The sequence below is a fragment of the Idiotropiscis lumnitzeri genome, chromosome 7 (genome assembly GCF_059441095.1).
Source record: "Idiotropiscis lumnitzeri isolate Australia: NSW breed Sydney's pygmy pipehorse chromosome 7, RoL_Ilum_1.0, whole genome shotgun sequence".
In the NCBI taxonomy this organism is placed as follows: Eukaryota; Metazoa; Chordata; class Actinopteri; order Syngnathiformes; family Syngnathidae; genus Idiotropiscis; species Idiotropiscis lumnitzeri.
In genome coordinates, this window is record NC_142397.1 from 13,622,919 (window position 1) to 13,649,269 (window position 26,351).

General features: G+C 39.4%; 2 protein-coding genes across 3 annotated transcripts in view; both read right to left on the reverse strand.

The window, feature by feature from the left end:
• Nucleotides 1–104: 104 nt before the first annotated feature.
• Nucleotides 105–16,018, reverse strand: relt (RELT TNF receptor). 2 transcript variants are annotated; one of them, XM_088300736.1, is made up of 11 exons: nucleotides 15,828–16,018; nucleotides 9,267–9,341; nucleotides 9,007–9,099; nucleotides 7,735–7,919; nucleotides 7,407–7,462; nucleotides 7,034–7,288; nucleotides 3,389–3,457; nucleotides 3,224–3,302; nucleotides 2,186–2,542; nucleotides 1,587–1,715; nucleotides 105–1,368 (listed from the first exon to the last, which is right to left on the reverse strand). In XM_088300736.1, exons 2-11 carry the CDS (start codon nucleotides 9,306–9,308, stop codon nucleotides 1,365–1,367), a joined length of 1,269 nt encoding a protein of 422 aa, XP_088156862.1. In that variant the 5' UTR covers nucleotides 9,309–9,341; nucleotides 15,828–16,018; the 3' UTR covers nucleotides 105–1,364. The 2 variants fall into 2 exon arrangements, with proteins under 2 accessions (XP_088156862.1, XP_088156861.1); XM_088300735.1 differs by lacking the exon at nucleotides 105–1,368 and having other exon boundaries at nucleotides 1,562–1,715.
• Nucleotides 16,019–17,438: 1,420 nt separating this feature from the next.
• The window catches only part of arhgef17 (Rho guanine nucleotide exchange factor (GEF) 17), a 48,856-nt gene continuing 39,943 nt past the window's right edge, over nucleotides 17,439–26,351 (reverse strand). Inside the window, exons 9-24 of the mRNA XM_088300236.1 lie at nucleotides 25,734–25,819; nucleotides 25,525–25,643; nucleotides 25,229–25,436; nucleotides 25,034–25,107; nucleotides 24,876–24,959; nucleotides 24,663–24,766; nucleotides 24,452–24,561; nucleotides 23,868–23,987; nucleotides 23,156–23,423; nucleotides 22,984–23,070; nucleotides 22,784–22,851; nucleotides 21,629–21,777; nucleotides 21,370–21,544; nucleotides 21,128–21,223; nucleotides 20,789–20,971; nucleotides 17,439–20,627 (exon numbers count right to left, since the gene is read on the reverse strand). Coding sequence (XP_088156362.1) covers nucleotides 20,419–20,627; nucleotides 20,789–20,971; nucleotides 21,128–21,223; nucleotides 21,370–21,544; nucleotides 21,629–21,777; nucleotides 22,784–22,851; nucleotides 22,984–23,070; nucleotides 23,156–23,423; nucleotides 23,868–23,987; nucleotides 24,452–24,561; nucleotides 24,663–24,766; nucleotides 24,876–24,959; nucleotides 25,034–25,107; nucleotides 25,229–25,436; nucleotides 25,525–25,643; nucleotides 25,734–25,819 — 2,140 coding nt within the window. The 3' untranslated portion in view covers nucleotides 17,439–20,418. The remainder of the gene's footprint in view (nucleotides 20,628–20,788; nucleotides 20,972–21,127; nucleotides 21,224–21,369; nucleotides 21,545–21,628; nucleotides 21,778–22,783; nucleotides 22,852–22,983; nucleotides 23,071–23,155; nucleotides 23,424–23,867; nucleotides 23,988–24,451; nucleotides 24,562–24,662; nucleotides 24,767–24,875; nucleotides 24,960–25,033; nucleotides 25,108–25,228; nucleotides 25,437–25,524; nucleotides 25,644–25,733; nucleotides 25,820–26,351) is intronic.

Genomic DNA, 26,351 nt, shown 5'->3' on the forward strand with positions numbered 1-26,351 from the left:
ACAATCATGCGGCAAGCACAGTAGTTCAAATACCTCAACTACATTATTTTAATGGCATCCACCGTAAGATCACAACCACCCCTACCCCCAAAAAAACAAAAAGGCCTTATAAATTCCCTCTTTTATTTCAATAGTAAAAACACATTTGCAAAAAAAGTGACACTGAGATGCATTTTTTTCTTGAATACAGCAACACTTCAGATTGAAAACACACAAGGACGACAGACGCAAAGATTATTATCCTCATCATATCTCGTCCTTTAAATATTTTTGTAACAAGGTGATGGCATAAAAGTGCTATAAATATAATATAGTACAATGTCAACTAAAACCACAAAACCCTCAGCAACCATTTCATAAATATGCAGATGAGGTCTTTTGAAGTGAAAATAAGTTATTAGTGGAAATAAGTTAAACAATGTTATTTGAAATTATATGTAGATAATCTTTTTTTCCAAAAGTCAAGTTAGAGTTTTTAGTTCTTTTTTTAAATTTTGATCAAGTACCTGACTGCAGCAGTTTTTTGTCTTGATTTGACAAGAACATTGACTTTTTTGCATGAGCAGTTGTATGTTAGACATATGAAATGAGAGAAAATACTTTTGCTGTCTTCCAAGCTGTACATTTATTTGAAAAATATATTTGCTCACATTTTGTTGACAAAGAGTTATGTGACTACTTTTATATTCTCCCTTCACTCCTGCTGAATGCCTCATTAAAACAAACTCATGTTTTGTAAAACATTTACTTTCTCTTCATGTCTAAACAGCCAAATAACATGGAAGCAACAGACGCTATTTTACTGAACTAGAATTGAACATTTTGTTCTTTCTTTCTTTCACTACGGCTATTGTAGTATAGTTTGAAGCTGTTATATGATCGTGATGAAAACTTGATTCATATTTTTGGATCATGTTGCACACTAACTGGTTGAATGTTTACCTCACTTTATATACACACACACTTCGGATTATATGGTTTCTTTTCACCATACAGTTGTCCTGTACACAGGGACAAAAGACAGTCTATTGCGTAAGCATGAGCGCACGTTTACCTGAGCATGTGTCTTTTGTTATGAATGTTCAAACACCGGGGTGTGTTCTTCTTCTCACCTGCCCCTAAAGTGCAGAGCAATGACAGCTGCTAATCCTCTAATATAGTATAAACCTCTCTGCTCCAATTAAGTGCTCTCCACATTTTATCTTGGGATTAAGCTTCATGCTGTTCATTCTTTTATGTTTCATTTTGCTCATCATGAAACAACTTCTCGCAGCGCGGTTGGGCCCAGTGGCTGGATGTGTGTCAAGCCTGCAGTAGTGGTCGTCCTTGTCAGAGGAGGTAGTATAATCATACAGCTTCTCTCGTCACCTGAAACAGTGTCATTATATTGAGACTTTGGGGATATTTTTGCAACATTACTTTTACAAGTATGAACCTTGATGAAATTTTCCCACGTATAATATTGATGATCTAAATTTGTTGTTGGCCAGAGATGACAAATATTTTTACACACACTATTTTTCTAAACAGTGGTCAAGTACACAAAGATTAGACAAGGGGATCAAGATGAGGATCTGTTGTCATACCTCATGAGGCCCGCTAATGAAGAGGAAGAAAACTGAATCCCACCAAAAAGGGATTTACGTTGCTCCTGGGCTGGTGACCTGGTTTCCTCTATGACTGGTTTGTATTCAGGGATCTGAGCCACTTGAAATCTGTTTAAAAAAAAAAAGGAAGAGTCACAAAAAGAAAATTACAGTACAGTATTCCCTTGCTACTTTGCGATTCAGTTATTGTGGATTTTCATTTTTGACTATAAATTAATCTATTGCATTTTTACCTCACTACATTGAGCATGTTTTCTTGCTATTTTTCTTTATTCTAAGTCAAACCAGTCAAGAAATGTCTATTTTCTTGCGAGGAAATTATTTTAAGTTGTATTTGTTCTAAAATTGGGACATGGACATTGTCGTGATACTTTGTAGGTATATGTTAACTTTCCATTATATCTGAACATAATTATGTTAAGTGAACACAAACATGACTGGATGTGACAAAGAATTTCCATGCAGGGAGGGGAAAAGGTACGTACCCCCCTGTTGAAATTGAACCAGAGTCTTGCAAAATCTGTTGAATGAATCAGATGTTGTGTAACTGTTGTGACTGATGACATATGAAATCTCACCTTCCCACAGACAGAACTTTCAGCTCCGTCCATTCCTTTGCCTCGTTGCCCTCCACAGTCTCTTGCACAGTTTTTGGCACCACGGGTCGTGTACACATTACGGACAGCAGGGGTTCCCTCTTCTGCTCAGTGGACGTTTTCAAAGTAGGTAAGATATAGGTCTGTGGGGGTTTAAATGGATCTTTTCGGGAATCCAGAGAAGGTACAGCGGGCCATTTCTTCTGGGCACATCGGGAGCAACGGTAGCCATGCTTTGGTCCCAAGTCGGAAAGGCCAGAGATGGTGTGCAAGTGCGAATGATGGGGGCAAAGCCTGGGGAGGGAGCAGAACGAGGACAGGAGAGGCAGCATTGGGAACCTGAGGCAGGAAAAAAATGAAAGGCGGAGTCACACAGTGGAAATATATTTTTTTTGAAGAAAACAGACAAAAAAAACAAAACAAAACAAAAAAAGAATTTCAATATAACCATATATATCGAATATTAAAACTCAGGAGCAACTCTTCAATTTAAAATACTGATTAAGCAACTAAATGATTGGATGGCACAAACATGTTAGGGACTCATCTGTAAAACACTGACTGAAAGCAATTTATTTTTTTCCAATTTTATTTAGATGTTATTTTTTCTCTGCTTGATCTCAGCAAGAGCTGCATGTTGAAGAGATCTTTTCAAAATGCTACGCATATAAAACCATTCGGACAATTTAGAGAAAAATGACATTTACACACACCTGATCATTTTATAATTATTCATTTTCATTTTAAATGTAAAATGTTTGTTTTTCCAGTCTGAAAATGTTCAGTAAATTACTGCACATCATTATTTTTTTATACATGTATTTTTATTATAAGATTACAGTTTGTGGGCTTGCCTATTGATGTTTGTCCCAAAACAAAAAAATAAAAATAAAAAAAATCAAGGAGCAAAGCACTTTCCCCCAATTTTGTCTCATCTTTGTGCGTTATCCTAGACAGCATGACTAAATACATGTGTATTTGTAGGCGTGCCTGTCAGCGTTTGTGTGCGTGTGGACCTACTTGACAGATGAGACTTTACTCAGGGCCATCTGTTTGCTCTCATACTCCTGCAGTAGTTCTTCCAAAGCAGCAGCATTTTCTGAAAAGCAACACTTTTAAGTATTTGCTCAACCATATGTATATTAGATTTCCACTCAAAACATGTTGAAGTAAGAACATCCCTACCTTTTTTCTCAGTAATTAGACGAACAAGAATGCCAATGGTGTCTTCATTTAGGTCATCGTAATTATTACCTGGAGCGAGAAGAGTAAGACTAATTTTAATAAGCACTTTATGTGATAGCACTCTAAATTGTTATATCAAAAGTCATACAGTCTCCAATTGAAATTGAACTTAACAAACAGTGTTTATGTATTCAAAGTTAGTGAACTATTAAAATAATGTGTAAATGCATGGACAGTATGCTTCCAATTTGACTGAAAGCTCCAAGTTTGATTCCTTCTGGGTTAAAGTGGGACAAACCCATTATTGACAAAGCATGCCCAATCAACCACAATCACACGCATGTGTTTGGTGAACAGCCGATAAAAAATGCACTTCGTTCATAACTCATACAAAGCCAAAGTGGCAGCCAGTTTCAAGCCATGTTCACACGTCATTGCTGCGATGCCGTGCCTTAGCACACGATGGGACTGATAAGGGTGGCTCCATAGCAACCCAGTGACCGTCCCATAAAACCAGTAAAGCAGTTGAGAAGAGATTGGAAAATACTTTGCTCAGCAATTTATTTAAGCAGAGGCCTGTAAATAAACATTGTGGCTCTGTGGCCTTATAGGGGAATCAGTTTCAATTTTGAGAAAAGGTTGTGGAAGAGAGTACATTCATAAAAGGGGTTTACATAAAGTAAAATAACATAAGTGGCTCTACGTATTGTGCGGTGTAACTTGTCAGCAATTATGTCGTGTGTATCAGAGAATGAAAATTCACATGACTGTGAGACTTTTTATTTGTCTTGTAAGGCACCCTCTGTCTGAGTGCAGACATTTGCAACAAGCCACATATATAATTGTGTGTAATTCTGTCTGGTAAGGACACATTTGACAATCAGTGTCATTTCTATCCTGTTAGGCAACAACAGCTTAGTCTCCACAAGGATTGTTGCCATGTGAGAATAACAGCATTAATTTCACAACATTGAGCTCACTCTTCTATTGAGACATGTGGCCCGACCATGCAAGTTCATTTGTTTATGAGTTTTTCCCGTTTTAATATCTTGTTTCAATATACTGCAGTAGAACTCCAACACATCATTGTTTTTACGTCTTTTTCTCCGACTCTTGAAGTCACATAGAAGACTGTCACTTGGGATTTGAGTTCTGACAAACTCAACTTGCCCCGGGCTGTGAGTCCTCATCATGGGCCTTCCCTAGTGACTGGGGTTGATGACATACACTATGTGCTGGAATCTGAAGTGTATGTACTTGTCATAAAAATCCTAACAAGGACCACAGATACGCAAACGTGCCAAGGATTGTTACATAATAATGACAAACGAGAAAAAGAAGTACGGTATGTTGCTTGAACCTACAGTTACACACACTATTTCCTCTCTCAAAGCTGCCAGTGCAGATGCAAAATAGAGCAGCACAGTACAAGAGATGGCTGAGTAAAGGAGATGAAAGAGGAGACCTAAACCCATGAGGTGAGCACCTAATTGAATTATTGATCCGGCTGGGAAAGGAGAAGAGCGAGGGATGGGAGTGTCATGTTCACATGAGGTTGACGTGTTGTCGAAAAGGAGTCCAGAAGGACAGAGAAAAGAGGTAATGGGATTGGGGCGGTTCCATTTAGTGCATGACAGCTCATGTTTCACAATAAGATTCTCAACAGAGGAAGAGAACAACTCAAACTGGTTGGTTGGTCCTCCATCAACACACTCAAATCTAAATGTATTTAAGAGTCACAGCTGCTTGCTCTCAGTTAGAAAGTTTGATGATGTATACGATGGTGAAGAGAAAATATTTTCCTCTCAAGTAATAAAAATGATCATCTGCACCAAGCCAAAAGGAACAACATTTCTGTGGGAGTGAGGCTTTTTGAATGTCTTTAACATCACTATCTTGCTTGTTAAATCAAAATTTAATCCATATTTCATGAATGACAACATTGTCAGCTTCACATGTGCGTGTAAGACACATTTGTCGAGAGCAGCTGCGCTCTGGCTCTGATGTCCTCGTAAAAAAACAAACGTATGGCTCATCAGCTGTCACAGCTTGTGGCATCAGGTGAAAGAGAAAAGCCAGCTCAGCTGAGTAAATCGGTTTACTTGTGCACATCAACTACCTGTCCTTCATCTTGCTGCTGTGCTATTGGCCTGAGGCGAGCGAACACAACAACAGCCCCTTGGGTTAGAAACGGCATTTCATATGAAAACATGGTGATGCCAGGCGAGACGTCATTTGATCGACTCAGACATCAGCTCATTGAGCATAAAAAGTGTTTGGCTTTTTTATGATGTCACCACAGAAGGGTAATACCGGTAATGTCGGAGACATTTAAATTTCCCAGTTCTATGGGGATGACTAGGAGCAGAAATGAAGGTGAAGCGTAACAGAACAGATAGAGACAAGGGGTACGTGTCTGTCTGCTCTTACTGCTTGGTAAAATATGGATCATGCGACAGTAAGCAGTAAAAAAATAAAGTTCAATATGTGATGCAAAGTCAGAAAAGAGTAATTTCCAGGACACACGCTGCTCGCCTTCATCTCCACTTCCTGAAAAAGTTATGCTGCCATCTTGCATCACCAAAGAGTGTGTAGTTAAGGTTAAAGCCTTGATGTTTTTATATTTGTATGACAAAAATGTGAAAAAAATAACATTTAAAAGCCCACTCAAAGTTGTCGCTGGTCTGCATTGTAACTTCTAATTCCAACAAAGATGAACCAATTCTGGTGTGTAACATAAACTAACAAGCAAGCTGTTTTGCAGTCCACACTGCAATACATTTTTCACCCAAGTCAAGTCGGAACCTTTAATTTGCGAGGTTGTAATTATAGTATTTAACTTCTATGATGTTCCAACAAACATTAGTCCTACATCGCATTTGCTTGCTCAACAATATTAAACAAATTAAACTGCCATCCAAGATCTTCCCCATCTTGCTGTCTGACCAAGTGTGAGGAAAGCTTTCAACTCTGAGGTGACTTTATGACAGAACCTCAAATATTGTACGGCACATATAAGGAATGCAACAGCATTAAAAGTTTGGAGCTCTGATTTTATTTTTTTTGTCTCAGTCACAAGGTAACCAATAGCACAGACACATCAACTGTGAGTGATTTTGTAGTTTGTGTCCAAATCATGAAATACATTTGAAAAATATCCTAAGCATATTCTTTTCTTTATGCGGCCTCTGATAAAGAAGATTTTGGGAATCGTTATTCTACCCACATCACTCGCTCCCTCATTCCCACCTGCCCTCAGTCCCTCCTTTCCTCGTTCTCCCATCCATACTACCCTCTACACTTCCTCACTTTTTTTGTTTACCAAAGTTATTTTCTCTCTGACTCCCCGGCGACTTTATGGGAATGTTTTTTCCCGCTTCTCAAATAGAAAAATCCCAATAATAACAGTGTGCGCTCGGAAAGTTGCCGCATACATGACCCGTAATGAATGGGCCTGGAAAAGGTCACGGTTCAAAATATGAGACATGTACATTTGCAACAAAGTTACATTACTAATATACGCAACCACCACACACTTCTGGGTCGGGTTTTACTAGGGGTTATTCAAAAAGATTTACCACCTGCACTTAGAAATTTGGGATTGAACTGACTATTTCCACCGATTTCTGTCCAGTCATGGCTCACCTTCTCTCTGAGGTGTGGCTGCCTCCGCATCAACCCCATGCTTCTCAGCATTGCAGTGGTATCCTTTCCTCTTCAGGAAGTTGCAAATCATGATACCCAGCAGGCCCATCACACAGAAGATGGGGACCAAGGCGAACACAGCATACTCGGCCGTATTCTCCTCAGCGCTGCGCACAACTGTGTCGTTGACTGGTCCTCCAGCACCACTTAACGAGCCTTGTCCTACTGCGCGCACTCTTCTGATTTGCACAGTCACTGGGGGGAGAGATCGTGATCACAAATGATTTTATCTGTCTTTTTTTGTCCCTTTGAGATACTGAATCTAATAGGGAGATTGGGCGTTGAATGCAACAGTAGGAATAGACATGCTTACTCTTAACACAGGGGTTTTTCGTTGAAGCATTTCCCACATTCCGTTTGGAGATGAATCTGTGTAAAAAAAATAAATAAATAAATAAAACATACGGTACAATATTTGGCAGGATGAAGAGAGAGACAATACACAATAAAAAAGCAACAACAAAGATTTCCCCTCAGTCTCCTGACAACCGCGGCAAATACCATTTTGTGTCTTTTCAATTAAACAAAACAACAGTTCAAATGAATAGATTCCACAGAAGCCGACAGTTACAAAGCCAAATGACTACGCATACAGACGACAAACTGCTACAAATGTAGACAAAAGACTTGGGGGTCATTACCCAGGAGGACAGTCTCCACACACAGCATCGGAGTTTGCAGTGCCGGGGGTTACAAGCTTTCGCCCACGGAGCTTGCAGGAGGAGTGTGGACGACACAGTTCAGAGTCTAACGAGTCTGAAAAGGTTCCTGTCTTGCATGAACGACACTGCACTTCCTCTGCTCGAGTGTGGACTTGCCCACAAGGCTGGTAAGATAGAAAACAGAAAATATATAAAACTACAAAATATATTAAATGCAACTCTTAGATAATGGCAAGACCACAATTAGGAATTTAGTTTTTGAAATCTATCATAGTTAAAACAATCTATTTTTGACTCACTAAATGACGTCTTTAAAATGACAAATTATCCTAAAACATAAATTGCCTGCAACATTCACCGATTGCTAATCACAGAGATACCAATTGTCATCATGTAACATGTCTCTATGTGCTCAACAAGAATTCAAACCATAAATCCACTTTAGAAGTTGGCAACTAGGCAAACAAGGCATCCTAGCTTCATTTAATTAGGGCGCATGCATGCATCTAAATTTAGACGTTGTATCATGTACTGCGCTTATTGTAATTCAAAGTCTGTGAACTGTTAAACTGCACCCTGCATTATGAAAATGTTTTAAAATAATATTTTTGTTGAATTTTTACTACACTATAGTTACCATGGTGTTTTTCTAATATTGCACAGATGTAAAACAGCATTAAAAAAACGATGGTAATACTAAACCTAAACTGTTTTGGAAAAACTAAAACTAATAAAAACTAACAAAGCAACCATCCATCCATCATCTGTACCGCTTCTTCCCACAAGGGTCGCGGGCGTGCTGGAGCCTATCCCAGCTACCTACGGGCAGTAGGCGGGGTACACCCTGAACCGGTTGCCAGACAATTGCAGGGCACACATAAACGACCCTGAAAACTAATTAATACTAACTAAATTAAAAAAAAAAAAAAAAAAAAAAATGCAAAACAAAAAGACTATCATTCAAATTCCAAAATTATAATAATAACTTTGGCCAGAAGGCATTGCATGGCACAAAGTACTCATTAATGAAGTTATGGGGACATTAATTCCTGTCATATCTATTATATTACACCGTTATAAACCCAGACCTGCTGCAGGTCATATCGACAAGCAAATTTGAAAAAATGCCAGTACATTTGAAGACAATCATGAGTAATGAGTAATTGTACAGCTAAGCTTAACATCTTCTACGGAATCAAATGTGAGTCAACTCTCTCCCGGTTTTTCGTTTTGCAAAGAGGTCTGACTCACTTTAGAAGGCTCTTGGCCGGCAGAGCATTCAAGACACACACACCCTTCTCCCCACTGACACTGCACTGCTGCAGTCCCACGGCAGCCAAACACCTGGAGAACACAAAACAACACGTACGTGTCATCTCATGAGGCATTCAAGCTTTTGTTCAAACTGGAGGCACATCATAACCCACATGCCACCTCTCCATTTGTAACGGATTTATTGTTAATTGTTAGTGTTATCATTTGTATTAGTGTTCCAAACTGCACAGCCTTACCGTGAGAAGAACAATAGCTGAGCAGCAAAGGTGGTTCCTCATCTTCTTCAATGTAATCTTGTATGCACATATGATCTGCAGAAGAAAATTTGACAAAATATGTTCAAATGGATTTAGGCACTTACTCATGAGATATGCTTAAATAGTCAATAGTCCCATTGCTTAATAACTATTACATTGAATTCAATACAGGTCTATAAGGAAGAATTCCAATTTTTAGGGTACTTAACAATACACGGTTTATTTTTTATGTCAGTAATTGTACATGGAAATGCTTGAGATTCCACCAACGACTTTTGGAAAACATCTGACAAATGTTTATGTACGTTAAGGTTGCAATGCAAGTCCAGACAAGTCCGTTTGCAAGTAAAATATTCCTCACTTTCTCCTTGTGATTGCATACCATAATGAGCAGAGTCATATGAGTTACTTGAATGCATCTCAACATGCTGACCAGTCAAAGAATTACAGCTGATGCCACACAATCAAAATCCACGAGATCACAAATAAATTATCGGACACCAATTCAATGAAGCAAATGGTGGTCCTGAACTTCAATGGCCATAATGAGGATGTGAAACTGCACCTTGGATTATGACAGGAAATAGATGAAAGGTTGGAGAAATCCGAAATGACTGGGGGAAGCAAAGAACACAATGAGAGAGACCACACTCACTCCTGACTTACAGATGACACACTTGCTGGGAAAACACACTGAGGAAGCTTTGCATATATAACGACCTGTGATGAGACTGCAAGGAAGTCTAACTTGTGTCTTGATGAGAGGAAATGTCAATGTACCTGCTTGTGCATTATATACTAACCGTCATTCTGACCTATGACACACCCCTTGGGACATACTCCCACAGTTGACACACACACACGCACGCACACACAGACATATTTGGGATACTGTAATACAAATGGATGTTCCAGAGAAATCCTGGTGGAATTAACAGGCTTACAAAGTATATTTCAATCATCAATACTAGGGATGTTCAATACAACTTTTTTTCCATACCGACACCAGTACAAGTACTCAACTCTTGAGCAAGGTTATGATAGTTTTTATTTATTTTTTGGGGGGGTAGTTAATTAGCTTTCAGAGTGGCTTTGTTAGTTTTTATTAGTTTTATTTTTTTTTCCAAAAAGACTGTTTTAGTATTAGTTTTTGCCTTTTCTTTTTTTTTTTAATTGTGTGTGTACAGGATTAGAAAGACACCATGGTAAGTACAGTGTAGTAAAAATTCAACAAAAATATTTTAATCATACAGGGTACAGTTTAACTGTCCACAGAAATTGAATTACAATAAGCGGAGTGTATAATACCGCTTCTAAAGTTATACATAGAGAAAATGCATCTTAATGGGAATATGAGAAATGGATAAAGTATAATTATAAAACATCAGTCGTGCATGCCATTTAGTTCCAGAAAGTAAATCGCCCACAAAGACTGTGCCTTGGTACATGGACATAAGGCTGGCATTGGCAGGATGGGTTGTCGACCATACCTAATCAATACTAACAGAAATGGGTCCAATGACAATACGTCTTTTTCAGTCCTCAATTTGTGGATAATGATACCACCATTATCATCTCTGTGATAATAACATTTGTTGCTGTTTCAGTCATGTTTTGCATCTCAGTTTCAGACTGAAAAACTCAATAATTCAATTTTCTCCGATGCAATGTACATATACTGTTTGAAATGTCCAAAAGGTATTAAGTGGGTTTCTACTTGTGTAATTTATTTCATATAGTGCATCTAGCTCATCTTTATATAGACTTTCTATGGTTATAATAACACTTGTGTTCTCTGGTCATAACATGCTGTGGATGAATAAAAGAATAGGCCTCAGCAAAGAAAGGGTCAACAGAGCAGCTAAGAACGGCACATTAACACTGCTAACAATACCTCATCTTACGCAACAAACATAACCAGCCAATGTCCGTGATGCTGTTGTCATTTTATGTGGATGGAAAAACACCCACTTTTAAAATACCTGAATACGCACAGGTGGTCTCCATATTGCAAGTAATTATCTACAACTCTGTGTGCTATTGGTTTTCACAAACTAGTCAGATTCCCGGATGATATTTATATATATAACAACATGTAGTAATAATGTGGTAACAAACTGGCACTAATTTAAGGGTTTGAATTTAACAAATGGCTGTCTTTTTTTCAGTGTTGTCATGCTGCAATGTTATATTCATATGAATAGTTTATGTGTCAAAGTAGTAGTTGCATTGTATATAGCTGGGGGGTTTACTCAATGGAAAACGTATTAAACACATAGTTTAATGTATTGTATAAAATTATATATTAAATGTGAAATATTTACATAATTATTTACACCCACTGGGATCATGCTGCTAAATGTGCTGGAAGAAATGCAGTCCTTCCTTAAAATAGCCACACATGTCATGTCACATTGTGCTTTGAGCATGTCATCATTACATGGGTGATTAAACCTGGCAAAATTAATGTTTTTTTGGAGCATCATTGAGATCCACCTCCAGCCTGAGCTGGCCAAAATTATCTTCATGACATGATGTTCTTTTTTAGGATTATCCATGGAGGACTCCAATCTTGTTCAGTCGTGCTTTTAAACCATCAGAGAGAAATATTACTTAAACTGTCTACACCTGCCAACCACTTCCTTTGTCAGTTAGCACATTACATACATTGTCGGTTTCAAATAGCGCATTTCATACACATCTCCTTTAAGTCAGTGGATTGGTACACCAGCACACTGTCAGAGCAAAATTTATCGCGTTGGAACGCAGACAGGTCAAGTTCACTGACCCGCATGGAATGACAGAAAGAATAGAAGACAGCGACCTCAAAGTGAGTGTGCTTACAGTCGAGTGTAATGTAGTGTGGACAACCTCATATTCGTGGTTCGGCACCTGTGGATTCACCTATTTGCAGAATTATTTTCAATATATATATATATATATATTTTTAATAGTTTCTTTTGTTTGTTTGTCGGGGGGTTCAAGCTTTGTTTTTAATGGACAAAGCTTATTGGCGGTATATCGTCGCTGCTTTAAGAGATTTTGGGGGTTATTTTTTTTTTTGTCTCAGTGCACTTTAATAGGTATCAATTATTTGCAGATTTCCCCCCCTGTCCGGTCTCTCTTTCTTATTTGAAAATGTCAACAGATTTGAGGATCTTTTAGTTTGCACTAACAGTGATGCAGCATACCTAAAGGCAGCTTTAACAGTTTTATTTCTTTGTTTATGGGTAAAGGTATGTGCAACATCAGTAGAAGAACATCATGAACTCATACACAATATAGAAACGGCGCAGACTTTCTATTTTTAAACAATACACAACATTTGGGTAATTATCTTAGTAGTAATGGGAACACAGCCAGGCACTTAGCTAAAAACGGGAAAGCCTGACTCAATTTTTCCATCATCAGTCTTATGGGAACGCTAAAGAAATGCAATAAAGAAAGTAAGTCTTATTTTGATTTATGATCAGGAAATAAAGGGAACGTGGAAAAGAGGAATGCTACAGATTATAAAAGTGGACAATGCGAATAAAATGAGTGAGAATTCAAGTCCCTTGGCAAGAGGGCAGAAAAAGAAAAAGCGCGCTTGACTGGATAGAAATATTTCGCCCTTTACTCTGCACTTACCAAATATGAAGGCCAGCTATATAGTTTTTAACACATTATGAATCCAAAACTAAAACAATGCAACCAAGTACGCATTAATTTTATTGTACAGCAACACATCACTTCCACAAATTGCGCTTAACTTTGATGTCACGAAAATTGGAGGCTCAGGGCACATTGGCCATCGCGGAAATATTTACGCACAATTCTTCGGGCAAATTTGAATACCGTAGTTTGTGATCCCCTTTGCTGTTTTATTCGATGAAGGCCAATACTGCAAGGGCTTCTAACACGGAGAAGCCGGTATGTTTTCCACGACCACAAGAAATCATCCTACACGTTTAATTCACGCAATAATTGAGAAGAGGTTCAATTTCATGCTTTGTTGGTCTCATTGTCATTGCTCAGCAGTTGTTTTGTAACAGGCTCATGTCTCCATCACCACTAGCACGAGGGACTGAGTGTATCCTTTGCAATAATACATGGCACACACAATCAGTCACTTGTGCCTTGTCACAAAGAGATTGACCCAGACCGGCGTTGTTCTGTGCGACTGGCAAGTTCAGCTGGCAGACAGTTAACACTTTCAGATTTATTTCTTTGAATATCCAACCAAATACTGGGGTAGCATGAATTACATTGTGTTTAAGTACCCAATGGAATAGGGGTGTAACAAAAAACAATTAGAACTGAAAATCTTTCAAAGATGTAAGTGCATCGAATCGTATACGGAACGAATCGTGTTTTATTGACGAGATAGATTGGAGATGGAAATGGCATATTTACATTACTGACAAGTTCATTCAAATGTAAGCAAAATGACAACAAAAAAGGCTATATATTATACCTTCTCGAACTGAACTGTACCATATCAAACTGAATTGAGTAGTTCCACTTTAAATTTCTTACCCATCATATTGAAAACCGTATCAAAATGTTATTTGTGGAGAGATGCAAACCCTTAGAAGTTATCCATTGCTTGACACATTTTAAGGCTAGATTTAGACTACATGGTTTATGTGATACAGTATAACTCCAAATCCCTTGACCGGGTCATGTTTCACCGTAGTGGGAACACAACTGATGTAAAACGTTGGGGATGAAACTGACGTAACATAAAAGCCATATCTGCAACCAAAATGCTTCAAGGAAAGTGTCCTGTAGACATGAACTAAAACTCCCCAGTGTCAGAATGTTTGGACCCAGACGCAGCTCACAAGTCCTCCAACAAGATAAAGATGCAATACACACACATAAAAATATCGAATAATCTGTCTGACCCAGCTATTCTGAATGTTCCTAATTGTGTAGACACAATTTGTCACATTTACATAACTGCTCTCATATTCAAGTTTCTCCGCCCATGACTTGTCAGCCGAACTACATTGTAGCGCTATCACATGTCTGCCTCAACATGTCTCCTGTGATTGATTGGCAACGAATCCAGCGTGTCGTCTATCTTTCCGAGAGGTCAACTGGGGTAGGATCAAGCTGTCTGTGACCCTGACCAAGCAGGATAGAAAATGGATGGATGGACAGCAGCTTGGTAAGTGATGTCTCAACAAGGGAAAATGTATGTAAAGATTTAGAAAATAGAAATAGAAATAGAAATCCCTTTATTGTCATTGTACTCAAGTGTGCAACGAGATTAGAGATTATAGGTGTTTGATTTAAGGGGGGAAGCCAATGGTGGCAAGCAAGTCAAAGAAGAATTCAAGTTTGGCCACTGGAGTCATGGGATTTGTGTATCCTTAAAAAAAGGATGGTATCAGTAAAGTTATAAATATAGTCAAATTGCTAAAGTGGCAACACTGAGTAGCCCTATCACCACCCTTGGTCATCGTGGTAACAAAAGCATTTGCATTAACATTTGGAATGACCTAGAGAAAGAACCACTAAAAAATATGAGCAATTTCAACCGCAATTGAAGTTTCACAAGTAGATAACAAGTGTACTCAATTCTTAAACCTCGAGACCTTTAAATAAAAGACCTGAAACTGTTTCTGATTTCCTTAGTATCCTTGAAATTAATTAAAAAAACATCTGGCAATGCCCCGGTTCAAATGCGTGCATGTGTGCAGTGGTTTGAAATAATTGTATTTACATTCATACGAGCATGAAGACATTTTTCCAACAGAGAAGAAATCAGGACAGCTCCAAGAGGGCACAAGCTCTGCATTTAAACAAATGCCTGTCGAAAAGCTAAAAATCTAAACTAAATCTAAACAACGACCTATAATACAAATTTATGGTAGTTAGACAACGTGCAAGTTAAATTTCGCAATGAGATGCTGCATTAAGGCGAGCCATGTAAATCACAAAAGCCAACACTAATAATTGTAGGACTACAACCTAACTGTACTGGCGACTCCAAAAGGGATGAAGGTTTGCTTCAAAGCTACAGGCAAGAACTTGGAATTTCAAAGGCAAAAGTAACTTTTGATGGTTTTCCTCTGGAGAAGCCGCCCAATTGATGTACTGCAAATACGGTGAGTGTAAACACACAACTCTAGCAGTCTAGGGTGGATCACGCCGCTGAGAATGGTGTCATCAAGACGGCTCCCAGTGACAAGCCAGTGCGTCACCATTTTAGACACAAAAATATATCGTCAACCTGTTGCACATTGCAAGCAAGCCACCATTTGCAGCAGGACCTGAACGCACCACGGCGACAAGCTAACTGCTGTTCGCTGAAGTTTAGTTCGAAAAGATGCTCCTTTTGTATGCTTAGTCGTACATTCAATGCCAAAGCAGAACAGTCACAGCTAATAAAACTTCTTTTCGGGAATTAAAAGCAGCCACACGTTTCCATCCACCGCGAGTAATTAATGTAGTGGAAGCCAAAAGCCCAACACGACTCCGTGGAATAAACTCAGCTCTCACCAGCCCCCATTCATACTCAAGAACATTTACACAAGTAGGCGAACTTACCGGTTTCGTTGAATAAACGTGTTTAAAATACACAGTTCCCACACGAACGTGATGACCACATATGGTGAAGCGAGTTAGCGGGTTAGATTTGTTATGGATGAAAGAAAAGCCGGTTATGGTCCTGCCTCTCGATCGCGAGCGTTGCTCTCTTTTGTGGCAGACAGCGCGAGCTCAGCCTACGTCACAGCCTTGCGATGACGCAACGCGAGTTTGGGCAACGGCCACTGTCGATGAACTTTTTGAATTAAACACGTTGTGAGAGCTCTTTGTGAAACGTTCAAGTAACTAAATAATTAAATGAGGCATTCATAAAGAGAGCATTAACCTTGTGATGCAGTACACTTCATCACCAACTGGTCCCCTCCAAAAAAACAAACAAAAAAAACCGGTAAATATTCAAAATAATGCCTTCGATTTGAAGAGGAGGGAATCCAGATTCTTGGTGACATTGCTTTCCACGTAACCACAACATAAAACAAATTTATAGAAACCTAAATTCAGCTAGGATGCACTTTGTAATTATTCCCTTTCAATGTTATTTCTTTTACTGCCGAGACGTTAGCCTGTAAATTGTTCAGCGTTAAGGAAAAAGTATCTATCTATCTATCTATATGCTTGAGAACTTGTCTATCATTATGAACAAAAGTTCACTTGTACACAAGAGTCACAGCACTATTCACTCATTGATTAAGTTAATGCTCCCTGACAACTGCGCGTGATTATCTTTATCTTTGTATTCTTAATTGCATAATGCATTAGACAGGTCTAGTGGTTGCAAGTAAATATTATCATTTGGCTTCTAAAGCTTCATTTAATCTTCAGACAGAGCAGCTGGATGATGTAACAGCAGCCTATTGATGCAACTAAATGGAATACAGTCTTTCAATATGAACATGTTTGCTTTCCCGACAATGGAAAAAATGACATGATGTAACTTATATTTGTGTTGAAAATTTAAACTTGTGCCAAGGTCAGACAGTCTCTCTTTTTCATCCCTGAAAATTAAACAAGCATCATTCAGTAAGGATACTTTTGTCCAAGTGTCTGTTCATCTGAGACAGTGTCAAGAATAAAGAAGATAATCATGAATCAATGTATCATTCACGACTGTCTTTCCTTCTGAAAAACACATCACAGTTTCAGACACTGTAATTGCACTAAGTTTAATGGTGTTCTTCTTTATCATATTACAGTATAGTACACATCATTGAAGGTTTAGACTGACACTTAATTTAGAGGTCACCAGTTGACGTTACTGGTTCTATGTAAGCACTAATATTGTTTCCCAACTCGACGGTATCGTAGCAATTATGTTTTAATGGTTTCTTTGCACGGTGCAAATCGAAACGAAACCTTGCTCTCAATTGGCCCTCCTTGAGTAAAGGTTCAAATGGAATGAAATCTGACCTCGAGTTTATGCTGCTTCAAAGGTACATGAATGTGTCAAGTATTTTGTGACTCCTGTGAGAAAAACGTTCTCTAAATAGCTGATGGACCTGTTGCATTGACAGTACTTTGGTTAACGGTATGGAAATGAACCCAAAATACATGTACTAATGTGATTGAGTTTGATACTTTTTCACGGGTAGTTCAAAAAGAGGAACACAGTGGCACCAGTGAACAAATTTAATAAATCAAGAACGACAAAACAAGAACAGGTAAACACGGGACGTGACGTATGACCACTACAAGATGTCACGCAATTGCACCTGCTGCAATTGTTAACCCCTTTCAGCCATCCATCATGTTGAAAACACAAGTCAAGAGTGAAAGTGGTTACCAGCAACAACACAAATAGCACAAATCTTTTGCTTGATCATACTAGATGCCATCTAGTTTTCTTTTGGAGAGATGACACGCATAATTTACATGTCGGTGCTCACAGGGCATGCTGGAAGGAGAAGGAAAAAACCCCAACAAAAATACAAGCAAAAAGTTTTACACAAATATATAAAAATATGCCATTAGACTCATATCAACAATTGAGGACCTTGGGTGCATTATTTACAGAAAAAGGCCATTTCTACTAATATTTACAAACAATAAAGACTTTGCCCACATTTACCTTGAGGAGGTCACATACAAGCTAAATAAGTTTAAGGGACCAGATGATGATCATTTCCATTCTTAACTATTGTGGCAGTCAACTTCAAGTGTGAAATGTGCCTGCTAAAAACTTTTTTGTTGTTAATTGCCAGAGGAAATACAGCAAGATAACCATTAGGCAAACACTGAGAAAAATCAAACTAGATCTGGACATCAATTTGAACTACAGTATTTTAGGAATTTGATGGGTCAAGCATCAACATGCTGTGCCTACTTTTTTTTTGGTTGATGACTCAAAAGTAAATGTGTTGAACACCACAAAGATGCACAGCTTGCGCAGATATATTGAATGAATGTTGTCATGGTTTGCACACACACCAAACACAGCTGCATGCTCCTCTGGAATCTACAACCAGCATGAGTGGACTTTACAGCATTTTCACTAAATTAGGTACTGGTAAAATACTTTATGATTTTCAGAAATTTTATTTGCCTGTCTCAGCTTTAGGTGGAAGGATTTCTTTAAGATTTGATTAGTCTGAACAAAAGTCAACTTTGAACAGCCACAGTGTTAAGCAACACTGAACATTATCTTCCAAAATTGTGAATTCAAACAAATGAAACAGCTTTTTTATTGCATCTTTTTAGATTGTAAATAATGTTCTGGCTGGTCAGTGTATTGTAAATTTATGAACTGAAGCAATCCTCTCAAAAATTATACATTTTTTTCCTCTCCAAAACGTGCTTTTAATCTACTCAATATCAATTATTTTGGCCAACACAAACTGGCCAGTGGCCGCTGATGAAACTCTAGTATGAAAAAAATTGCAGCCAAACCACAATAGGAAACATTCAGAAAATGGTAGGACAGATGCTATTCAACGTCAGGCAAGACCAACATCTCATTGACTACGAATCAGATATCACAATAGCCAAAGTAATCCTCTTAAGAATTAGAGTTCACCTAATGTTGATACACGAGGTGTAGAGCCCAGATGGCCGATGGTGCGCTTTCTCGGCTCGGAGCGATCAGCGTTAAACCTCAAAATCCCGAGGCTACGCTCGGTGTAAGAATACATTCACCTGTCCTTCACTTCCACTGACATGTGTGTGTGTGCGTGTGCACGCAAATGTGTAAGATGGCTTAACTTCGAGCCTTCTGAAGGCACGTGCAGGTGCTTAGCACTTGGCCCTCTGACCTACTCAGCATTTAGCACACTCACACGAAAGACTGAAGCGAGTGTAGATGAATCACTTACAGTATGTCACACACACACACACCCCCCCCCCCCACACACACACACACACAACACACACAGTAAAACAATAAAGAAATAATACATTTATGTTTTTGCGGGTTTCTTTCTCTTGCAAATATGGCTGATATATATTTGCAGGTGCGCCCTTACATGTTCAGATTGGGCAAGTGTGCGGAAACATATTAGTAAGTGTTGTCGTGAAAGAAAAAAAGACAAAAATCTTAACTAAGTATCTTTGAGGCTTCTGTTATTCTCTGTGCTGTGTGCGTGCTTGGACTCAATTGACACGGCGACCTTGCTGTACCTCTACTCGCCAAAAAAAAGGTGAAAGCTACATCTTCTATAAATTAAGTGCTGTCTAGAATAAGTTGAAGTCAAAACCATAAATACTGTACATAACTATCTTCATCTGCTACTTAGTATCTCGACTTGGAAAGTCCCTGCTTCAGAAGTCAGCAATCTCTGTGCTGATTTTCTTCCTGGCAGATGATTCTGGCAAAAATAAATCTTCCAATCATTCAAAATAAAACATAGAAAGAAAGCTTTGGCATAGTCACGGTAATGCACTTTTTGTCTCAAAAGACATGAATTTCTTCAAACAGATATTGATTTATGGAAAACACACATCCAAGAATACATGACTGGTAATTCAGATAATTAGCGGTGCTGGATTTAAGGTATGCGCAAAAAGTGCTGACATTCCTTATGAACATATTGTACCTTTTTTAATGTGCTTGGATCCGTTCCTTCAACAAGTTTTTTAAATATTGGATGATGTTTGCTGATGATATGTTGGCATCAATCTGACCTCAGGGGCCAATCAGGGTTTAAGAAGCCTACTTCAACGCTCTCTGTTCATCATCAGCATCCTGTTATCACCGCACTATAATGTGGAATGTTTTACGTGGTACCACTTCTTGAAGTGAAACTTTTTGTTACAACATGAGATTAGCAACATCTTGCTACTTAAAATGAGACAGACGACGAGGAGTATTTGACCGCTGCGCCTTCTGTCTCGTCCGACTTCTGTTTCAAGGCTGTTGAACATGCCATGAGAAAAAAAAAAGTCCACTGAATGTTGTTCAGCTCGTCCAAGAATAAACACACACCAGGACTAGGTTTGACGTGAACATAACCATGTGTACATTGGAGAGGGATTTCATAGCCATAATGCACATAGAAACTGGTGGAGCCGAGCAGAACTAACACAACATACGCAAGGCTGAAGCGTTTGTTTCCAGCTTGTGGAAAGTTGAATCTGAAAGTCCAAACTGGATTTGACTATCTCAGACTCTCCACAACAAAAGATGGTTAGTGCTGTCATCCCGCCCAATTGTCTCACTGCTATTGTTCAGTCTGAAGTCCTCATAGCCGTCACCGCCTGATATGACTAGTTGATTGGTTTTTGGAGGCAGGTGGGCAGAGGCACGGCGGCGAGTGGAATCGTGCCTTTGAAGGTTTCCATCAATTATGGTGCCTTCCTGCGATTGTTTGCCTTGAAAAAAGAACACAATTCTTGCGTCTAAAAACTGATATTGGATTATGCTCTCAAATAATAATAATAATAATAATAATAATAATGACAAATTTGATTTGGAAGCGCCTTTCAGGACACTCAAGGACCTTGATTGTGTTTGTCGCTGTACTTTTATATACCTGTGCCATCTGATGTTGGCGGATGCAAGTTTATTCCCAAACCTTCCGGTAGCTCAACTGATGTCAGGAATCGAACATGGCCCGTGTGTCCATGGGCAGAGCCCATCGGAGCGAGGGGGGTTTTCACCGAACAAGCACCTCCTCCAGAACTCACTGCTGGGATTGGCAATGTGAGGACAACCCCTGGAAAGAAAAAAAAAAACTTCAGTTCTAAAGAAAAGTAGAGATGGGCAAACGATGCCAGGGCTGTTACGCATTGTCAGTTTTCTTGAACCACAGTGTTTCAATTGTCTGTCAAATGTCTTCAGGATTTGAAATGTTACAATTGTTTAGTTGTACCTGCACTGGTGCCAATCCACAACAAATCCTTACAGGCCAGCAGTGCTGTGATTCTCAGACACGCGGCTTTGTGCTGTCGGATGATTGCATCTGCACCTGAAAGAAAACAAAGAAGAATATGAATGAAATGGGAGGCGGGAAGGGACAAATTCTCACATTCTCCTTATTTCATTACTCTGATCAAATCGACACAACTTCTGGGCCATTCCAGTCTTGGTGTATGCATTCCCATGTGAGCTTACCTGCAAGCATCTTGTGAACAGCAGGCGCCACATCGACCTCCGTCAGGCTCTCCCACGTTTGAGCATGGTACAGTTTTACATGCGCACTGCCCTGCAGGGCCAACCACACACCCTGACCGTACGCCACCATGCAAGTCACACATCGGCTGCTATCCGTCCCCACCTGAAAGCAATGCTGGGACAGCGAGAGAGACCCGTTCAGCATCAGTCCCCCATAAGGCTCTCTCTGCATCTCATCACGATCCATCTCAGCACTCACCTCTTGCATCAGTGTAGTCGAGTTAATGATTAGGATTCTGTTCTGGGAGCCACACCACAATTTTCCTCCAACTGGAACCATTTTGGTGACGGGGCCGCTGGGAGTGCCCAGGACTAAAGTCTGAGAAGACTGAGAGTCCCAGAAACTACCTGCAGATTGGAAAATGACATGTCATATAATCTGTCTCTGAAATAATTACATTAATTAAAAACACATCAGTTCAATTTTAGAAAGTCTATACAGGCTTTCTGAAACTAAATTGTCTTAAAGGCAATTGCCCTGACACATGGCGCCTTTAATGTGTAAGGACCAGGGTACATTGCCAACCACCTTGTTTTTTTCATGCCCCTAAGTGACTGTAAAATTCACAAGTTAGAGTTGGATTTATCAGATATTTAAAAACACCAGATCACTGCTATATTCAGTAATGAGAGCACAAGTGGATTTATCACATGATCTGATTGGCTGCAACGTCCTAGCATCTTCCCTTGGTTGATCTCGCCAGTCTCGTCCACGTTAATAAACGAACGGCACTTTTGAACAACCTTCTGTTCGGAAACTCATAACGAGATTCAAATATGCCGCTCACTCAGCCACCTGACCAGTACGCCCGCGCAAGCACGACCAAACGTAAGGAAATAACATTTTAAAGTGTTTGTTAATGTTCGTCTTAAAACATCTTACCTAAACTTGAATCCCACGTTGCATTTTATACAAAGGTCCTTATTGATGTTATTTTGCAAAGTGAAAGTTAAGCCATGATTACTTTGGCAACAGAGTTTTTTCTTCAAGTGCTTAAAAGAGCATTAACTGACCAGGATTGTACCATTGGCTCAAATGCACCAGTTAAGGTAAGCCAATTTTAGGCTAAAAATTAAAACAACGGCGTAATTAAGACATAATCCCTCCCAAAAGAGAATTAAAAATAAGAATAACTCTACTTTGCGTTTTTGCAACTCTGCGGTGGGTTCCCATCCCACAAACGAGGGACTACAGTAGAACATTTTAATAGACTGATATACAGTAAAATACTTCAAGTGTGCTTTATAGTATGAACCATCATTTAACATGATTTTAACGTTTCAAAAAAGGTTATGGTAAAAACACTTTCAGTTATTATAATAAGTTCTAATAAGAAAAGCAACAACTAGTTACCTGCTTCTCTCTGATAGACGATCACCTCACCATTAGCCAACGATACAAAGACTTTGTTGTCCAAATAGCTGCAAAAACAGAAAACGGATAAATATTGCAAAATAAATGAAAATGGCTTAATTTGATGAATATGCATATATGTAGCTGGATTGGATTTTGCAAAAGACATTCAATATATTACAAAAATGTGACACACTTACAATATACATAAAATGGAAGCTGTGTGCTGCATCTTCATGCTGTTTTTGCGGTTGCGGATGTTATCTGAGGACTGGTACACATGGATGCTGCCAGGAAAAGAAAGATTACAGAATATTCGGTGACAAAATGAGTGTTAGTCAAAATATTTCTGATCATTGGCAAAGCACACACCATCCATCTTCTGTGCCAAGCCAAACAGAGCTCTGGTAGGCTTCTGGGTCAATACTGAGCAGGTCTTCCAGACTGGCTCTGGTAAAGGATCCCCGGGAGGAGCGTCGCATGGCGCGGCCGTCCATGGGGCTCTCTGCGTTGGCTCGACCTCCTCCGCCGACCGCCAACATCCCCGGAGCTGAATATGAGCTTGTCACCGAGAACTCCTGCTCCTCCTCACTGCTGGTGGTCTCTGTAGTCAAGTCTTTGGAGCAAGGAGCCTCTTCATCTTTACGGGGGGTGGGACAATTAGAATGAATGTAACATGGACTAATCAGGGATAACCGTGTTAGGAGAGATGATCAAACATGCCACGTCATGTTATCCAATTTCCCAAAATTGCTTGTGAGGGTAAGCGACTTGAATAATGGATAGAAGGATGATCTAAAAACATATTTAATACAAAAAAAAATTTGGTCATCTATCTTTGCAGGTGGCACACTGTACAAAATTGGCAGGACAATTAAAAGCTCCTCCACTAGATGGCACAATATTCAACGCATGTCGTACTGTAGAAACTTTCTGCAAAAGTTGTGTTTGAGAGTGCATCATAAGATTTTCTGGATGTAAACATAGACACGCGACTGAGCCGAACTGAGCCAGTACAAATTTCACGAATAAACGTGATGATATGCCCCAATACTTTTGTCCACGTGTATGTGTTTGAACTTACTGCCATAGTTGGAGGATATTGTGGAGTGACTGGCTTGACTCTGTAAAGTGGATGAAGGGCTTGGTGAATCCTCATCGTCCGTCTCGTCACTGTCAAATGGGACCAGCTCAGCACCTGGTCCTGAACAAAATGAACAGATCAGACTACATGCTTGCGTTTATCATTATATAATCACTTCTAAACAGTCCCTCCTAGAATGGCAACAATTCATGCCAATTCAAAAAAATTCCCGTGAATTATGAGTGATCGTGTGATTTCATCCAATCACCACAACCTTTCCAGAAATGGACCAGTCATCTGGGATTTCTGCGATTTCTACCAATCGTGACAGTCCCCCAAACAAATATAACACACTAGACCAACAAAATCGAGGCACGTACAACTCAAATATTTCAATAAAAAATTCTGATAAAGACCATACAAAACAGTTTCTTGATGTCCTTGACAAGATTGGAGAGATTCCAATAAATTGTGTAGCATTAATCACTGAATGAGAGAGGCATGCTCAACTGCTTAGGCGTCAAGAAGGCAGAAAAAAAAACTTTAAAATTGGCAGCCAACAGTGGGCATGTTTTATGAATTACCTGCTGGTTGCTCATTCAATTCCAAAGAGGAACGTGAGATGGAAATATGTAATTGCTGCTGAGCGTGGTCAGGTGTTGTGGATGGTGGGGCAGCTTCAGAGCCACGCTCTCTGTGAAATAACAATAGATTTATTAATGGTAGAAAAATTAGATAAGGTCCAAATATATATAGAAGACAATAAAAAGTGTGTGTGCATGCATGTATACTGACCTCCCCTTCAGTCCAGGTACAGCAGCGATACAGATAATCCTGGCTGAGCAGACAGCAATACAGGCTTCCACTGTGGGCTCATCTTTAATGTTTAACAGACAAACCTAATGGAGAAACGTCACCATAGTCAAGATTCAAGTAGAGTCGATGAAATAAGACGTATGGATTGCAAACAATCTCAGAATAGGTTCAAAGCAGTGTCACGCTTCTTACCTGTCCAACATATCCATCACTGTTACACACCCACACCTCACAGCCACTGTCAGGACAGGTGTGACTCGGAGATGCGCATGAAAACTGGATACAACCCAAGGATAATTAGGGATGACGTATGAGGACATGATCATGATGTCAATTTGTTGCACACTCACCTGCATTCCACTGCGCGTCTTCATAATGGGAATAGCCTTCAGGAATTCTGGGTCCCACTGGTCCTTAGTCATAGCTGAACAATCAAGGCAAGTCAAAATGAAGGACTGTTATTCATCTAATTATTAGCATTTATTCATCCACACGCTGTGCAAAAATATCTCTCATGAGAAGGAGACATGCTACAACCCACTGACCCAGTTTCTTTTTTGCTTCCTCAAACGCCTGTTCAAAGTTGGAGCGAACGTCAGGTGACGTGAACTCAAAGACAAAGCTACTCTCGGCCGATACGGTGGTGAACTCCAGCTTGGTGGGTGGGAAGGTCATACTGAAGGCCAGAGACTGCTTTTCTGACAGCTCCTTGTGCACAGAGGCCATCAGATCCTTGATCACCTCATCGAGAGACTTGAGTGGGAGATGAGGGAAAACATCAACATGAGAAAATCAAATACGATAATGGGCATACGTGTGTGTGGATGTAAGTACACAATACCTGGTGTGGCAAGCTGAGGGTCTCCGACAATTTGCTGATTTGACCCAGCGTGCACAATTCCTCATCTAGACGGGTGATAGTTTTCTGGACGTTTTCCTTGTTTGTTGTATGAGTGGAATCTGATGCAGCAAAGCGAAAAATAATAATCGGAGGAAAAAAATGTAGACGAGATGTGATGACGACAGGAAGTCAAGTGGCAAGTGTCTTACTTTTCACCACCTCCACGTCCTCCAGAGGAAGCTTCCACAGGAACTTATACTTGCTTGATGTATCAATTACACTCGTGGCAGAGTATCTGAGGAACAAAATAGCAACTTATAAGTGACGCAACGAGAGCAACAGCTGCAGACAAAAAGAAAATGCCAAATATCTAAAATACGTTATTTTTATATAGCGTTTGGGGTAGTTAATTCACACAACTAGAGGACTCGGCATCTATTAAGTAATTAAATAGGGGAGGCATTTGTGTAAATGTATTTTCTGATAATGTAGCATTATATTCCACATTATTAAAATATAAACAAAACGCAAATAAATTCTTCCAAATGGAATTATTTAAAGCCTTTGCCACCTTCAAAGGAAAGGTTCATGCAACAACTTTAGTAGCGCTATAGTTATTTACTCTTTCACTTAAAATTTATTGTAATAGTTGAATGCTATGCAACTTATACGAGAAGCCCAGTGAGCCTGCCATGAGATATAATATGAGACAAGTGTTGTCTTTATGTTAAAATGTTTCAAAGCTTTAGCTGGGGAAGCCGCATGTCAATCATCAGCACATTGTCTTTGCATTCCACCATTAACTTCAGCTTTTATTGTTCTTCTGC

Bases quoted from the DNA above. Each gene is read 5' to 3' on its own strand.
- relt (XM_088300735.1), bottom strand. From the start codon at position 9,308: ATGAGGAACCACCTTTGCTGCTCAGCTATTGTTCTTCTCACG. The intron at 3,303-3,388 runs GTAGGGATGTTC...GTTGCTTTTCAG, and splicing joins TCTAATTACTGAGAAAAAAG to AAAATGCTGCTGCTTTGGAA. The intron at 2,543-3,223 runs GTAGGTCCACAC...TTCCTGCCTCAG, and splicing joins AGTAAAGTCTCATCTGTCAA to GTTCCCAATGCTGCCTCTCC.